Source organism: Contarinia nasturtii, unplaced genomic scaffold (assembly GCF_009176525.2).
Source record: "Contarinia nasturtii isolate CC-2019 unplaced genomic scaffold, AAFC_CNas_1.1 Cnas_scaffold_2806, whole genome shotgun sequence".
In the NCBI taxonomy this organism is placed as follows: Eukaryota; Metazoa; Arthropoda; class Insecta; order Diptera; family Cecidomyiidae; genus Contarinia; species Contarinia nasturtii.
In genome coordinates, this window is record NW_022200123.1 from 296,277 (window position 1) to 315,372 (window position 19,096).

The 19,096-nt window shown below is 34.0% G+C and overlaps 2 protein-coding genes across 7 annotated transcripts in view; both read left to right on the forward strand.

The window, feature by feature from the left end:
- LOC116349125 (neuroligin-4, Y-linked) overlaps nt 1-14,815 on the forward strand; it is a 183,251-nt gene extending 168,436 nt beyond the window's left edge. The window contains exons 12-14 of one of the 3 annotated variants that reach the window (XM_031780403.1): nt 2,550-2,782; nt 2,865-3,483; nt 13,756-14,815. In XM_031780403.1, the coding sequence (XP_031636263.1) occupies nt 2,550-2,782; nt 2,865-3,483; nt 13,756-13,793 (890 nt within the window). In that variant the 3' untranslated portion in view covers nt 13,794-14,815. Of the gene's footprint in view, nt 1-2,549; nt 2,783-2,864; nt 3,484-8,786; nt 10,707-13,755 lie in introns of those variants that run through there. The other 2 variants (XM_031780402.1, XM_031780404.1) reach the window with 2 other exon arrangements.
- A 512-nt stretch (nt 14,816-15,327) lies between these two features.
- The window catches only part of LOC116349074 (putative transcription factor capicua), a 27,840-nt gene continuing 24,071 nt past the window's right edge, over nt 15,328-19,096 (forward strand). The window contains exons 1-2 of one of the 4 annotated variants that reach the window (XM_031780333.1): nt 15,328-15,508; nt 17,202-17,555. The gene's annotated coding sequence lies outside the window, so the exon portion shown is untranslated. Of the gene's footprint in view, nt 15,509-16,339; nt 17,556-19,096 lie in introns of those variants that run through there. The other 3 variants (XM_031780334.1, XM_031780336.1, XM_031780332.1) reach the window with 3 other exon arrangements.

A 19,096-nucleotide genomic window follows, 5' to 3' on the forward strand; every position in this document is an offset into this window, starting at 1 on the left:
GGCTGGTTGAATACGTGCGTCCAAACTGCGTTGCACAGCAACATTTCTAGTGTTGATTTCAAAAAGTTGTCATCTAAATTGAATACAACACTTGAAATGAATTGAATGTATCTCTGCTCTTCAGCTGTTGTTTCTCAAACATCGTACTTAGATATGGAATGATACAGTTTAACTTTTAACGTAACAAAAGTATTTCTTTCACATGAAAATGAGGATGACATTCTCACTTGTTCAAATCACATTCTTGGCATTCATTTCTAATACTCATTTAATGAATTTAGTACATAAATATATCGCATTTGTTAGTGAAAATCTGACGATATGCACTACACATAATAATCACAACAAAATACTTGTATGCAAATTGAATTGCAGTGGAAAAACGTTTTGAAATTTCGTTAGTGCAGATATATTTTATTATTTTCATCATATCCGGCTTTCATCAACATCTAATGAGAATGGCTTCGTTACGGTCGTCGACGTTCGAATGCTGATCGAGCCGATGTAAAATTTTATTTTGTCGTTGACTGAAATTGTAATGGAATTTAGTTTGAACGAGAACCCGACTCGGTTCTGACTCCAACGAAAATGTGCCTTGTTATGTGAATGCACGTACACAGTGTGGTACAATGTACGATATGTTGTCCAAACCAGAGCATAATTTCCATAATAATGATGTGTTATATAATTCAAGTTTAACAACAACCGATTACAATGAGGAAAACATTACCGAACGAACATTATAGCGAAAACTCTTGTACGAGATCGCATTTAGTGAATATGTGCATAACATAGAGTGCGAAGAAGGACATGGAGAGTGAGAGAGGGATATCATTTGCAGAGCTTACCAGTCTGATGACCCAAGTGAATGTGTGTATGAGACAGATAGAAAGCCGCTTCATTTTTCACTTAATACACACAATTTCCAGTATTGAGCATTTTGTCTGTCCCCTGGCGTCGCCGAAAAACCGAAATCGCTTCCTATTTTTGTCAGCTTGGCTATCAAACAATGGCGAGTCATACAATGTGCTCTTTTGTGCGGATTTACAATTCACTATAACTGCGTACATTGCATAGAAGTTCGTTGATTGTAAACCACATATCCGGAGAGTGTACACCATTTTTTGAGCTTTTAGTTCGTCGTTATGTCGTTAGAGTTTTCTACACGACCGTTAACACACGAAAATGCACATACGCAAACACATACACAATTCCTGGTCATTTCAAATGTTCTAATGCTACCAATCGTTTAAAAAAAACGCTCACAAAACCAAACAGAGATGAGATAAAAAAACACACATTACACACAAAAACCACATCCGAATTCTTGTACAAGTTTAGCTTTGAGGAGGTTTTTGTTTGGCGAACTCGAACTCCATTGTAATTAAAGCATTGAAAAGTTTTGAACAAAAAAACCACAGCGGAAACACAGTAAATTACCATACCACATCAGCCAGCGAATGCAAAAACTAAATGCACAAAAAATTAAAGTTTTGTTTGATGAGAGAAGCATGAGGCAAAAACAAAAGCTTGTAATTGTATAGTTGTGGCACTCAACACACACATAATACACAAACATTTTTTTTTGACAACTAATGTTAAGCATATTTCCGTTTATAAGTTAATCACGAGATGAATAAATATATCAAATCAGATTCTTTTTGTCAGAAACTTTTCTGTTTGCGTAAAAATTTCCGACGGATTTTTCCGTTGATGAATACGTTTTGTTCATTTTGATCTTTCTCTCTTCTCTTACTTCATCGTTTTTCTACAAATTTATTTAAACTTTTGCAACATTTTTATCGCATGTGATTTGGTTTGTCTAAACAAAGGCGGTGAACTTTTATATTACATGCTTGAGCTGGGGTTAAAATGAGTGGCACTGTAATCATTGGCTTAACAATTCTCCGATGCAACGTTGTAAAAGCTTGATCATCATCAAAAAAGACCAACTAAATATACATGCTTTTACATGAGAGCATCTATGTTATGAGGCTTTGGATGAAAAAGACGACGACGACCACGATAAATTGTAGACACAGATGCTATCGTTAAACGGGAATTAAAATTAACTTTATTTTCCTATTCTCTGGGCTGGTTTTTTTCTCGCGCTCGATTACTCTCTTTCGCATACACAATTTATACACTCATAGTTCGAATTGAATGTATAACAATTGTTGTCAGGTAGCCAATTGTAAAAACTCCTTTTTTTTAGTTCAGATTCAAGCATGTTCTTTTCTATTGAAGCTTAAAATAGAATGTGAGAGTTCATGTGTCATGAACAAGTGACATTTTGTACAATTTTTAAAAAAACATTTTTTTTATTTTCCCCATGAAATATGGCACTAACATTTTTCTTTTTCTCTATTTTTCATTCTCACTTTTTTCTGTCGTGATATGTGTGTTCCTGGTTGCTGGGGCGTTACAAATGACACTATTTCACACCACATAAAAAAAATGGTGAAAAATGAATTGCAACAAAACTGAAATAAAACAACAAAACCAAATTTGCTGTGAAAAAAAAAACCAACCTAAAAATAAACCATCAGGAATGACAACGGTAGAACCATCACTGCTCACCACTTGTATTCCACTGGGCAATTACAGTGCATTAGCACCAACGAGCGTGACTAACGTTACAACGTCGGCCGACACTTTGGCCGGTTTCGATTCAGCTGCCGGCTATGCTGCATACAGTACAGCATTGAGTGTCACCATTGCAATTGGTTGCAGTCTTTTAATCTTGAATGTGTTAATATTTGCCGGTGTATATTATCAACGGGTAAATGAAAAACAAATCTCTTTCTTCGTTTTTGTTCGAATTTGTATTTGTTTGTGCTCAATATTTGGTATGTTTTATATAGGATAAAACGAGACTTGAGGTGAAAAGCTTACAAAAACAATATCAACAACGTAGTGGCATTCTGCATCAACAACCGCCATTCGATCCAATCAAACATGCTCATTACCACATGAATCATTCGCAAAGCGCCAATGTAATTGTTGACGTAGAAAATCATCATCATGACAATAGCGGTGGCACACTATTATTGACAAGTAGTGACATCAAGTCACCGCACATCTGTTCGAATGCCATGCAAATATCGACGAGTGGTACAACAACCAACGCCACCGGTGATAATGTTTGTCAAACAAAAGTACCGTTAAGTGAAACCACAACAACATCATACAATACAAAAAGCAACCATCGTGGTCAAGGAGTTGGCGAGCACGTGGTTCAAACGATTCCAATCAAACAACAATCGACACAACAACAACAATTCAATCGAAATACTTCGACTTCATACAATAGCATTGGTATGATGACCTTGCCGAAAGGAGGCTTAAATAGTAGCCTCATGCAACAGCAACATCATCAACAGCAACAGCAACAACATTTATCGTCTATTAGCTATGGTCCAAGAGACACTGCAACACTTCCACGAAACATGAGTTCACAAACAAATGTCAGCAGTAATTTAGGTAATTATAAATAAATTCTCGTTTCTCCTAACATATGTTACAGTTAAAATGCTTAATTTTCATTTCGAAAAGTCACTGCTCCCATTTTCGTTGTGTTCAATGGGAGCTGTATTAATACCATTCAACCAAATGCCTTTTACAATACGTTAACAAACAATTTACTTTAGATTCTTGTGCAATTATTTCATTGAGATTATTGCTACAGAACCGATTTAGTAAAATCAACAGTCTGCATACTGCATAGTATGCCGTCTGGTTTCGGAAAGCAAAGAAAAAACGAAACAAATAAAAATATATATAGTTGAAGGCAAAACATAATTGCCATTCATTTCCATACGCATGCCATTGTAGTCATTGGGTAATTTTGTGCATTTTTGAAACGGGCTGTAAGGCACTTCGTTGTTTCATTCTTACGTTTCATCGTTTATATTTCGACTAAATGCATTTTAAAATGCACAAAGTTTTTCCATTACACTATCCTCCGCCTCCCAAACATTTTTCGTCGGCACTCTATTCAAACGCATTCCTTCACTTTCGTCCGCCAATTTTGTCGGGATAATCTCATCTCCCGGTTTGGTTCACGTTTCAGATTTTTTTTGCTGTCTCTCTTTCTCTCCGCTCGCTCAAATGAAAATGGAGCATGAAAAACGGATGAACGAGAAATAGAAAAAAAGAAACATTGAGCGGAACACACAACCAGCAACAACAACATGAACACGAGGATAATACACGAATCAAATTCTATTTAAAAACTAAAACTAGCAATGTATTTTAATTAAAAATTGTTCAACATTTGCAAAAAAAAAGAGAGATGTAGCGACAGCCCAAAAGAGTGAACAAGATATGGGTGGAGAGGATGAGTGTGCATCATTGTTCAATGTATGCATAGACCCATCACATTTACGGTGTATGGTCTCACCTCTTGCGCTTTCTGCAATTGACATTCATATTGGTGCTGCCAGCAACTTTTTTCATACAAAAAACACGCACACACGACATTGGTGTTGAATCCATACACTCGCATTACAACGTACATATTTATGCACATAATTCACGATGGCAGACAGATCCAAGCGCCGCAATGAGAAAAAAAATAAATATAAATACAGTATGTAGTACATGACATGAGACCATAGAAGAGGCGGTGGCTTTTTTTGCTGTTGCTGCTTTTGCAACGCATTGCACACCGAATGAACAATGACAAGTTGTATGTACGCGTGTAGCGTATTTTGTTCCGGAAACGAAATTGTTCATAATGAAACGAAGCGAATGACAGAAAAAAAGGCACCAACGCAACAACTCCAATGACCCAATCGCTTTTTGTTGATCGTCATCGTCGTTGCAATTCGCATATTCCACGTAGATCTGGCATGGATGTCTATAACATAAATTGTTTTTGTGACCGTACCTATCATTCGACAATCGGGCATTGTTGCCGACATGCTTGTGCTTGACCACGTTCACACACACACACACACACACACACACACACACACACACACACACATACATACACACTCAAATCGCACATTGAACGATGAAAATTCCGTGTTATGTCGGTTGATTCACGTCGTTCGCTTGAAAATGGTAATAACGATGGTGGACTGCATACTCTCAAGTTTTCTATCTAACTCACATTGGACATTCATCAGTTCTAAATGGCATTTTCTCATTCAAACATTGATTGCAATTTTTCCGTTCATATTACGAATTCGCAATCGACATAGGCACGTGTTATGTACAGGACACGTTTTACAAAAATGCCATTTATGATGATTGAGATTCATGATGGTGATGTAGGGCGAACTGTGAAAATTCTTGTTTAAAGTGAATGTATCACATTGAATAGTGGTGATAAATCAATGGCGAACGACATTTGCTTTGCTTTGGGAAACGATATTCTGTCGGATGCAATGTTCAATATACACACCCTGTTTCCGAGTAAACGACTCAAAAATGACTGACACATCAACGATTTTCATTTTCCACATGATATTCAATAGAAAAAAGTAACCAGCCATAAAAAAATATAGAAATATCCCATGTATTCGTCTAAGGCTAATCACATTAGTTGAGGGGGTTGTGACGAAAGAGAACAACAACCAAGCATTGGTTTCGATATCAATTATTACTTTTTGCCGGAACATTGATGAAAATAAAAATAAAAATGACTACTGCCAGAGCAACATATCACACGCAAAACTGATTTTCAATTCAATTGCATTGATTTCAATCATAAATTTTAATGCATTGACCAGCAACGAACAAAAAAAATCTGCCTCTTCACGCAATATAAGCGAATCGGTATCGATTTGTATTTGTGATTAAATTGGACACGTCCAATGTCTAACCTGTTTTTTGTCGCAATAAATTCGGTTGCTTTTTACAATTTCATCAAATTGTATTCGATACTACACATGTAGTATTTTTTTTTCTTTTTTCAAATAAGTAAAATTTGCGTTTTATACCATGTTCTCCAATTTTTGCTTATATATTGGATTAACTTTTTTGCATAAGCGCTAGCATGGTCATCGAATTTATTTATTTTACTATAATATTACCGCGAAAGTGGACCGCCCCTCGATATAATGAAATTATTCATGACGAACAACCAATTTTGGCTTTCAGTTGTTTTGGCACTGGCACAAAACGTACTCATGCTCGTTTGCGTGTGTGTGTGTATGCAATTTTCGGAGGTGCATTTTCGCTATCCCAAGTGAATAAGCATTCATTGTTAAATTTAAACAAACAGAAAAACATGATGCTTAAAATCTGTCATTCACTGCAGAAACGATTACGCACCAATTAAGAGGCAAGCGACTGAAAGACTATACATATAGAGCGCGCGCGTGTGTGTATATCGTACTTTTTGCGGCGTCCATTATAGTTGTATCGTGCACAATTTTAGAGAGCCTATTACAAGCAATATCACTTCTGTTGGCGCAAAAATATGCACATATTCGATATATGTATGTATGTATATATCGAATGTGAATCATTGAGTTTGAACGAAATTCCATGCACCATATTACGGCAACGAACAATTCGGGTACAAATTTAAATCGTGTACCAATCACAATCAATTAAAATTAATAGGCATTCGAGATTGACCTGGATCAACCCTTTTACTGTTGTTGCCAATGTAACATTGCGCGTATTCTTTTTTCTCGCCATCGGACATGAACGACATACGCTCGAATTTAAACGAATGATTTTTTTATGTTCAGTTTGTTCGTGTTCGTTTTGTTTTTGTGAATTGTTTCGAAGCAGTTTTGGTCAATTTTGTGTAATTTTCCAGTAAATCGAAAATTCACATAAAACAGAAGTGGATTAAACCTTTTTTTCTCGCTCTCACTCTATTTGTTATCTTCTGCACATATTTATATTGCCGCGGGTATTTAGTTTATTATAAATTATACATTTTGTTGATAAATAAAATTGTTGGTATGCATGTGCGAAATATTTTCAATATTATTATCATCCAAAACCGCCACCGTTGCTGTTTCTGTCGCCACCACAAACAAAAAATGATTTCACTGGTTTTTATATTATAATTTTCTCGTCTCACGTAATTCAGGCGAAGCGTAAATTTCCATTGCATTTTAAATTGGAAATATTTCTCTCACTTTTTATTATTCTGATTGATTGTGGATTATATCAGCTGCAGGTGATTTGGCCGAGGGAATATTATTTCAAAACAGGATTAAATATTTACATTCACGCTCCGAGTGAGGAATTTTAGTTAATTTTTGATACCAGCGATAACAAATCCATTTTTTGTGCGGTTGACAGATACAAAATACGCACTTCTGTGTATGTCAAAAAAAGGAATTTGTAATCGATATTGAATTTGGCTTCATAAAAAGTGTTTTTTACATAAACCAGAGACTGTTTTTCACAGGAGTAAATGAATGAATTATAGTCCTGTGCTTGAATATTTATTGATTTAGAAAAAAAATGGGAAGATTTGGCCCATAAACAAAATTATGTCTTGCAGCAATAAAATTATTTGCTTTTCGCATTCAATTGTGATTTGTGTGACACTCCAATTGTTTAAAGTGTTCAAATTTTGTTACCGCTTTCTAAAAGTCGATATTGAGTTATCTACCGAGTTTTAATTGTAAATTTGACATTTGATGCACTTCTGATGCAATCGCCAAAATACACGATGAAATTAATATGCATATACACTTGTTGTCAATGCAATTTGAGCCAAACTGATTTTCGGTTTAAATAATAAAATTAATGATGCAAAATGTGCATTTGTGTGTTTTATAATCAACATTTTCTCGCGCAATTGTTTTCTATGAGACTGCGGTAATTGTTTTGGCTAAGCCATTTCGATTGGTAGTTGCATCTCAATTTGTTTGTGTACCATTTTATGGACGGCCAAATCGTTGCAAACACATTAGGCTGTTTTGTAATGTGCATTCATCATTATCTATAATTGAAATTGTGCAACGCATCGCTAAATCAATATTTGCACAACTGACTGACAACATGTTTGTATATATAGATGTAAGTGTGTGTGTGATACGCCTTCCTGGCATTTGATATGATTAGCGAGATTGAAAAGCCCATGCATTCACGATCGAAATAAATTAAAATCGTTCGATTTATTAATTTCATTTGATGTTGGTTGTATTGAACAATTCAGCAATCGAACATTGTAAATCTGCATATGAATGTCAATGTGTAAGTGTGGTTTATTATAGCGTTGGCATTAAAATTTTGTATGACGTGCAAATGGAAACGTTTTGGATGAAATTGCATACATGAATTGATGCCAGTTTCAGTCGGAAATGTGCTTCGTCTACAGTAATACAGTGCAGAGAAATGTGTTATGATTTCCGTTGGGAATTTTTCCTAATTTTATCGACCGAACCAGTTTTCTAAACGCATAAAATACTTGCGCGCACAACGTCACAGCAATGGCAACGGCAATGTTTTAATTCAATAAACTCCCAAAGCACGTAGATATATAAATTGATTCGAAGCTGGGGAAAAGTCGTAAATTTATTATCGCATCGTAAAATGAACAAAACATGATTAATTTTTGTTCAAATTTTATGAGATTTTTTTTGTTTGTTATTTCGGTCGATATTATCTGTTACATACATCAATTCCCTTCGCCCTTTCGCAATTCTTTCGATTTTTGGCAATCAATATACATGTATACATAAATTGATTATATTGTTTGATCGCTTTTTTTCTCTCGAGCTAAATGTTATTTGTCTTTTTTTTTTTCATTTTTGAATCTTTGTGTTATCGTTTTACAGTATCGATTAACCAAAATTATTTAGACAATTTTTCAATTTGTTTTTAGAGGCTAAACAAAGTAAATTGTACCATCCGGCCCAACAGCATTTGCCAAATGGTAATGCCACGCTAATCGACAGTGGATGCAATGCATCATCTAGTAATTCAAATAAAATACCGCCCCGACCACCGATTCGCTCGACAACAACCACTACAACCGTATCAATAGCAGGCACCGTACCATGCTCGGTATTGTCAACGCAACACGATCAAAGCGCTCTGGTTTCAATGTGCAGCCAACTAAATAGTGCCACCAATAATTTGTCCAATGAATCGCCAAATGTGAAATTCGTACTTACACAAACAAATGCTCATCACAAGCAACATCCACAACAACAACAACAACAACAGCAACAGCACCACCACCAAAAACAACCAATACCTCAAGCTGCCATGAATGAAATGCGAGTTTGATAGCATACAACTAACCAACGACCGCACGGAAATAGCATTTACGAATTTAATACGGCATTCTGATCATCGTTGCGGCCTACACAACACGAATATGAATTAGGACAATTTACCGAACAAATCGACAACAAATAAACGGAGAAAAAAAGAGACAGAGAGAGACAGGAGGGGAGGGGGGTGAAAAAAGCATACACGAAAAACCAATTGATTTATGTATTTTATTATTATTTAAAATAAAAGGCGATTACGAATCCAAATATGTTTCGGGAACGAACGAACGGAGAGCATGAAAATATATCATTAACAAATTTAAGTGACAAAAACACAAACACACACTGACATACATACTAACGAACAACTCATATAGATACATCTGCATACCAATGTAATTAATTCACGCTATCTTTAAACAAATATTGAACAAAATAGTCAAATTTGATAAACCCAACTAAAAAAACGAAACGAACAAAATCAACTGATAAATATCCAAATAAAATAAAATAGATTTTTAAAAAAATACACATATAGACAGAAAAATCCACACTAGTAATATGTAATAATATTCGAAACTACAAATACATGTATTAATTGACACTATTATGACTTATGACCATTCGTATTGTATAATTTACATCCAAAAGCACCGTTTTATTATGAAATGTTTTAACAAATGTAAGAGAACGAAAAAATGAGGCCCAGCAAAATTCGTTAATAATATGGTTAACCCCTCATGGCTTATCCTTTGCGAAACATAGTAAAATACAACAATAATCCAACATTGTTGAAATGAAAGCATTTATTATAAATTTAATCAGAATTTATAACGGAGTGTAAAATGTAGAAGATCAGAGAGAGAGAGAGAGAGAGTAAAAATTAAAAAAAACAGACGACGATGATTGTAAAAAATGTATGGTGTTGATGTGGTTAATTTTTAACGATAGCGCAAAAACTATACGAAATTTATACATATTAAATAATGAAACACATGCATAATATTGTTTGCAAACGTGCACCAAATCCAAAAATGGCCAAAAATGACTGAAATTGCTATTTTTAATGATACACAGCAACTGAAAATCGCCATTTAAAATGGAAAATTTCCAATATAAATTCAATCTATTTGTGTGCATATTTTTTGTTCGCTTTCACCCAGCAAATCAATCGATGAACGGTCAAGAGTAAATATTCGATCGTATACAGAGTAGTTTTTTTTATTATTGTTGTTTAATTTAACCGAAAATAATCTATTAAATCTAATTAACCTGATGATTCAATTTAAATATGAGTGTATTCATCCTTGGTACGAGATTTTATTCCTTTGAATAGAAACTAATTAATTCAATAATCAACAGTTGCATTTCAGTTAGACCTGTATTTGTATCGTATTTCATGAAATTCAATGATTTTGTCCAATTTTGCCTCCATTTTTCTATTGCAATTAAATTTGTTTTCGATTTGGTATTTGTACATTTGCATGCATGCATAAATTAACATCCTGGATTAGAATTAAAAGCCACAAATGCAAATTACTGCCATGCATTTTAAATGCATTGATACACAATATCACAAATTGTTTTCTAAGCTCTTTTGTTTTATGTTTCATACAAAACACACGTTGTGTTATTTGAAAATGGTCATAAATCGTGTTTGGAATTGTCTATATTGCGAAATGGAATGAAGCTATTAGTTGAACCATCCGTTTACCATTGTTCGATAACTGTAATCAAGTAATTTTGGTGCGTTGAGGTTTTCAATCAATGTGTTATTCATTAACCACTAATTCGGTTCATTTGAAGTGGTTGTGAATGAGACACGAAGCACAGATAAGAAATGTAGAAAATTCTTTTGTGGCAACACTTCATGCACAAGTCCATATGGATCTTGAAAGGTAATTTATCGGACACTAACAAAAGGGTAGAATTAATTGAACATTTCCATGCGACAATATAATTGAGGTGATTGATAACATCGATAAGAGTTTGTAATGCATGGTCAGCAGTCATTTCGGAATATTTATTTAATTTTCTCATTTAATTTTTGTTCGCACTGTGGTTCATTCAAAAGAAATTCACAAGTCGTTTCTTTTCTCAGGCGTCTTAATTGTCCATAATTATTTTCTTTGCAATGGACTTTTAGCCCAAACGAAATGATTTCTTTATAATGAACGCGCATTCACAACACAATCTTAATGGATTATCGCCCACAAAATATATATTGGCACAACATGGGAAAGTGGTGCGATGAAAATAAACAAGTCAAGTTAATGAGCTACTAAAGTAATAATAATAATAAATCAGGAAACATATGTGCACAGCAGAGAGAGAGACGCAATTCTTGAAAACAAAAAATCTGGCCACAATTATAGTTTGCTGACGAAAAAATTGGGTCTTTTATTCGAGCACAAGCAACACACAGCTGAAAAAGAAAAAAAATAAGTTCATTAATTTATTAAAGAAATTTATTCGTTTTCGGCATGCGATGTGTCAATACTTTTTGCTTCGTGCTTTGGCGGCCTGTTTCTTCTTAGTTTTTGATTCTTTTTCAACTTTTGATGCATCCACAAACTGAGAATTTAACCAGTGCACATTTTCGTTTCGCACCCAATTATGCATAAAACTTTCTCACGTCGTCATTTGGTGTGATACTTTTGCTCACGATCGTCATATTCATCCGAATTGCAAATTATACATAAAAAAAGTTTATATACATATGTAAAAACGAAACTTTTTAGTTCAGTTCCTTCAAATTGGCCTGAAAGAGGAAAAAAAATGTGTTTTTTGACCGTGAATAAATCCAATAAATCAAACTTCAAACGAATTTATGAGACGAAAACGTTCGTTGTGGCAAAAGTTTTTTCTTCTTCTCTTGCCTCTTTTAACACATTCTACGGAGTACAGCGATTCATCATTTTCACGCCAAATACAAATGCCAAATCAATATGAGAATTTTCATTCAAAAGACGAATTGAAAGTGAATTCAGCTCTTTTGTATGGTAAATATGTCACCACAATCACCAAATGCGTGCAATGCGACGCAATCTTTCTAATTTCTCTCTCTCTCTTCATCGTTCTGTGTGCATTGATTGCGAACGAAGGAGATATACACATGACAATTCACCAAGTGGAACGACATTTCGTGTTTCGGAGAAATGATGATTTGTGTGCATGTGAATTTGGACAATAGAGTCCTGCGGCATGTAACATGTGAATGTGCTTTTGCTTATTCCTTTTCAAGTCTTTCAACACTTTCTATTCATATGGGAGAATGGCGAATTCATTGCGTCGAATTTCTGTTTATTGTATATTTATGGCTTTTGTGACCATATTTTGTTGAAACGCGCTTCAATTGCTATTTATTCCGTTCACCAAACACTGGACATCATTTCTTTTTTTAAAATCAACAACAACTTTTACTGTTTCACTCGCACCAGGTGCATTTGCATTCGTTATCTTTCCATCCATTCTTTGGTATCGCTCATTACACATAGAAGCAATTCCACACACACATACGCAATATTCACATGATGTATGTGCAATTGTGCACTGTGCAAACACACAAAACGCGGTTAGTTGAATGTAGTGTGGATTTGTATACAAATGTTCAAAGTTCCCGGGCTTACTGTGGCACAGATTTTCTTTTATTCCCTGCAAACAGTTTTCTCTAATTATGCACATCCAACTGATTTTATGCTTCGTCGACGATATGAATAGTTTCCGATGGATTGATACGAGATTCCATTATTTATAGTCGCATAAATGTGGTGCCTGTGTCTGTCCGTATAACCGTGAGGTATGGCAATGTGGGTAATTGTGTTTGATGCAGTAAAAATTTGCATCCAAATCAAAAACAATGTTAATATACCCAGAACAAGTCTCTTAATGCCAATGTTTTTGCCAAAATGTCAAACTGTTTTATGTTTACTCTACACCGGTAAGTTGAAATCCATTCATTGTTGACGTATACGGTAATGCGACCGCATTGCATACTCAATCTCTCAAAGAGAGAGAGAGAGAAATATCATCTGCATTTCGAATTTTGAAATAATACTCATTTCAACTCATGCACATGCTGTGGATTCTCGATGGATCTAATGAAAATGCAAATAAAATTCACATTTATGCCGTCCCCAGTGAATTAACGCTCTGCCATTCCCGTATCATATTTCATTTTATTGATACATTAGTCAATTGTTTATGACGCCATTTTCAAATGAGTTTCGATTAAGAATGCACGCTATGTTTTTGTTTTATCGTTACAATATTTCGCAATGCATTCAGTCATTTGTTTTATTATTATTGCAACGGAATCATTTGAACTCACTTTAACCGCATCGTTTAAAGTGGTTTGATTATTTTGGGAGGGAAACATAGAATGTTTGATTTGTTGACATTTTCCTGTCATATCCCAAATCATTCCCAAAATAGATGGATAACTCGGTGAAAATGTCGAAATAATTGCAAAAGAATTAGAAAAGTATTCATCGTTTTTTTAAATTTCCAAATACGATAAATATCTAACGCTGATCGACCGTTTTTTTTTCAGTTCACTGCGCCCAAACGAAATCGAAAAATTGTCATTAAAAATCATACATCAACACGAGACAGACTTTACATATTTTTTCTTCCTAACGACCATTTTAAATCGAAATCATTTTCGCGAAACTCTCATCAAATTCCAATCGTGAAATGAAATCTATGGATTAGTCATATACAAGTCAAATAGTTGATTTAATGATACTGCCTAAATGTAACTATATATACATAAATCTCTTCAACTCGTACATGTATTTCACAAAGTCATTGCATGATAAATGATTTAAACAGCAACAACAAAAATGAAACACAACACAACATTCATTTTCATATCTAAACATAATCGATTGTGAATGCATATTTCCGATATCTATATATATAAATTGATACGACAACAACAACATACCGAAACACACATAAATCTTATCCATGCAAGAATCTTGTTATTTTTAAAATAAAATGTTACAATCAAATTCTAGATATATGAAAAAGAAATGTATGAACATTTTGTTGAATGTTTGTGTTTAAAATAAAAGCGGATTTTGCGAAGCAAATAAACAAAACAAAAAAATTAATAAAATTTCACACACCCATACACCATTCATGATGGGGTAATATTTGCACACTACCGCAATCGAACTATATTCAAACTACGAAACATTGGCACATAGTGAATTAATAAACAGTTCAAAGCCGATGGAATTTAATATATGTTTAAAAATATAAATTCAATAACAATTGTAAATGTACATCTAATAACTTAAAAACAAACAAACAAATAGACAAATTTATTTATAAAATCTACTATTTATTTAATTTATTGAATTGTATTTAGTTATAAGCTGAAATTTAGAAAATGTTACGATTTTATCGTATCGAAATTATTCATACAAACACACACACATCCAACCATGATGAAAAGGTAATGAGCGTGGAACAGGTTACCAAAGTAACAATGACGAAGACGGTGAAAATCAGATACATTTTGATTAGGCTAAAATTATGTTAGTGTTAAGTCAATCTATTGATGAACAACCAAATTATTAGGTAATTGAGCTAAATGATGTGATTTAAACGGAAAAATACATAGTATTTAAAAATGATCAGAAAAACGTGTTTCGAATTTTATTTGATTTTATTTGATTCTTTTAAACTCATTTTAAGCGGTTTTTCCATTTCAAATATTCAAATATTGCGCGCATCAACTTCGGCACGATTCAAACATTCATTCATTCGGGATGAAGTAAGTTGCATATTTGAAATCGATTTTTCACGTTCATTTCAACTCCGGCCAATGTGTAGCGCCAACATCGCATTTGCACAAATACACTTGCACAAAAGCATATTCGTTGACAGAAATGGAGAAGTTTTACTTCAGCACACAGTCCATTGATGTTATGGAATTTTCAATCATAAATTCTTTAACGCAATGAACATTGTTCTGCAAGTATAAAATCCATTTAAAAAGTTTGCTTTCATTTCAATTTAAAAAGAAGAGAAAAAAACAGTTTGCAGTAAAAACTTGATTATTATTATAAAAATCAATGGTTTGCTTGTGCAAACAAAAAATATTGTGCAAATTGTAAGAACCAACAACAAAAAAAATAATACAATGTGCGTTTAGTATGTATTAACGAACCGTTTTCAAACATTTTTTTTATTCGTACATCCCAACGTAAACAATACATATGTATATCAGTGAGTGGTGAATGCCATTGACGCAGTCGCGTATGTATGTGAATGTGTCACACACATCATCAGTAGTAAGTGTAGTAAAATAAAAAGTTTTATGTCGCTCTTTGTGGTATTTTGATTTTTTTTTTGTGTGGGCGGTTAGATTTTTCATCAAAAAAAAATTGATTTTGTATTTGTAAGCCATTTTTCACATTTGTTTATTTAATTCATCGTTGCTTCTTGATAATTGTTTTGTGCATTTTATAACATTCGTTGAATGGAATACAATTTTTCGATTGATAATAATAATAAAAAAACGCGCGAAATTCTCTGACAATTGAAATTGATATCAGGTTTTTTTTGGGGTTGCCACTGACTTGAACATCAACACAGGTGATGGTCGCTGTCAGTGCGTTCAGTCTCTCATTCGCTCTCTCGCACTCGTTTCGTATCAGAAGTATATGGCACGAACACACACACACATGCATGACATGCAAACGGTGAGTGTTCGATACAAAAAAATAAAACAAAGAGAGTAAAATGCACGGTAAAGAGAATAACAACACACATTGATAGAGATAGAGGGCGTGCGCATAATGAATGACCAATACACATATGCATACACACAAGCCCGTACATTGAGTATTGGAACGTAGTTGGACAGCATACATAAGCAGTAACAGGCAGCAGCAACAGCAAAAGTAGCTGTATAGAGTATTACAAGCACCTCACTAAACTTGGCGCACACAGTTCAACAAAAGTGCTCAAAATGAACGGAGATGAAAAATAAAAAGAAAAAAAAATTCACAACAACAATATAGCAACGAACAATTTTTCAACGCACCAAAAAAAGGAGATTGTAGTGAAAACAACATCGAATCCATCATAGTTTATTTGTGAACAAATTCAATTCGATTGCAATTTTTTTTTCATTTTCAATTCGACCGTGGTTCAAGTTGGCTCTAATAGTATCTCTGAATTTCATTTTAGCCTGATTTGATTGCATTCATTCTCAGTGTCTTCAAGTTGACTAGCTTTTTTTTATTTCTCTCTCGTCACGCTGCATTTGTATTTGTAGTTTCCATTCAAAATTCAGTGGTATAGACCGAGTGCAGTACATATATCTATATATATAAGTGTAATGATACATACAACAGAAAAAAATCACTGCGAAGCTGTGATGATCACACAGAAATAAAGAGACCCGAAGAGAAAAAAAAATGTTTATAGTGCGTCGAAACAAAATCATATTTTGATATACGGTAAAATAGCAGAAGCTAAACATTATCATCATCACCAACAACGAAATCAACACAGACAAATTGTTGTTGTTTTTTTTCTCGTTCGTTCTTCATTCGTTTGAGTGTAAATGAAATTCACGAGAATGAAAGAAAAAAAGTAGAGAAGACGTGAGAAAAAATAATAAGCAGCAAAAGCAGGATGAAAAATATAGAACAAAAACAAGCTGAATACGATAATGTAGAGCCAGTTAAACGAGAGTATTAAATAAAAATCTATGTAGTAGACATAGAAGAGACCGTGCGTAAAAATATACGATTATAAAATAGACATACACGCGCGCTTGGGCAAGAGAGTGAGAAATAAAAACGCAGTGAAAGAAAACGAAGATTTTACAAATAAATAACAAGAAAAGAAGAAGAAGATGAGAGAAAAAAAAAATGTTTTGAAATCGAAGGCAGAGAAATTGTTTGTTAGTGGATTAGTGAATTAAGTAGAAAAAGCTGATGAAATCAATGAATTTCATTTTAATCTTGCTAACAGTAATTATGTTCTAGGATTAAAGAAACCCACAAATACAGTTATATTCCACACAATAATGAAAATTAAAAGGCCATACAGAATCAAACAGAGAGAAAACCAAGTGCAGTACGGTTTTGACATTCATTTGTGACTTTTAATTTTTTGCTCCGTTAGGTGCGTGAACACATTCTCACATTCAAACTCATCTCATTACTTAATACAATAATCGAAAAGAAAAAGAGCATATTTGTTTGCCCTTATAAACGAATGAAAATAATAACAACAACAACAACAACAGCAGCAGCAAAGGAAACCCATTCCGCCAAGAATCAGAATTTAAACATCACGTTTATCGCCAACGCCATAAGAATATAGGTAAGTCGAATCCTTTTATTGGTTAGATTTAAGATAATCCGATAGCCAGCAAACGAAACCAAAAAAGAAAAAAAAAACAACAAACACACGCATACAATCAGCACTCTAGAGAGAATTTATAAACATAATATATATATTAGATAAATTCATACATATGTTCATATAGAACACCATTTATGTGTAGATGAATAGAAGATGTGAATGAATCGAAGCTCAAAACGATAGTATATATATATATGGATGTGTAAACTCTGTCGGTCCGTATAACAAGCCAACCAGTTCATGTAACAAAGCATATAATCGAAACGCGCTCTGTGTACATCTATTATTATGATTATGATTATTATTATTATTATTTTGTTGGCACCAAGTCGCTGGCAATTTGATTGAGTGAGTGAGTGCGCGCACATCCACAGTTGATATATATGTTTTGGCTGCTATGCATCATGTGTATTTGTATCATAGAGCACAGAAGACTGGCAACAACAGCCAACACGCCAGCACAAAGCAAGTTACAAAATAGAGAAAGACGAAATGAAAATGTTTCCAATCAGAGTGTTTGTGTGTCGATTGGTGATGATAATTTTGTTATTGTTGTTGTTGGCGGACTTCCCTGTTTATATGCATAATACTAGGCAAGAAATTGAAAATATTCAATAGATTTTCTGTCTACTGCAGCAATGGCAGCACCACCACCAGTACCAATGACGATGACGGACATTCCGCTTTTATATTCAAACAAAACATAAGCATTTGCTTTATTTCTCTCTCCTACTCATACTCACACACATACACACACAAACACATACTCATTATTATCATTTTTGAATCGAATCAAAGAGGCCTATTGAAAAGTTGTAGATATACAAACACACACAATTATGGTCATTTGAAAATATCACTTGTGCACAGGAGGAGATCATTTAAAACTATAATTTGATTGAAAGCCATTTGAAGTTGTAGCCAAAATGGAGCTATTTCTTCGATCAAATAGTTAAATCACTGTGAAAATCGATTTTAATTAAATAGTCCATTGTTCCCGTCAATTTTCATTTTCGTCTCTCTCTCTCTCTCTCTCTCTCTCTCTTGCTGTGTCTGTGTGGCTTCGATATGATGCTAAAATTGGCCTGTTGTCCCCCTCATACAGTTTTCACCAGAAGTGCTGATCCTTTGGCAGTTTTTTTAAATTCTTCTCTCTCGTTTCCCTCTCATAGCAATTCCTTTTTCAAAGTATAACCCATTTCAATGACATGAAATGGCGCTAAGAGTGCAAACGACAGTAGAAACAACAACAATGAAAAGAAAAATCACGGGTTTTATATGCATTACGTAAAGAGAGTACTTTGACTTTTTTTTCGCCGAAAGAAATTTCATTTGAGCTCGCATTTGAATGAACAAAAAATATCACTCATTATGAAATACCATAGAAAAAAGTCATAAAAATTAAATGAGAAACTTGCACGTCATAGAATTCTTGCGTTCGACAGAGACATCGAGAGAGAGAGAGAGAGAGAGAGAGAGAGAGAGAGAGAGAGAGAGAG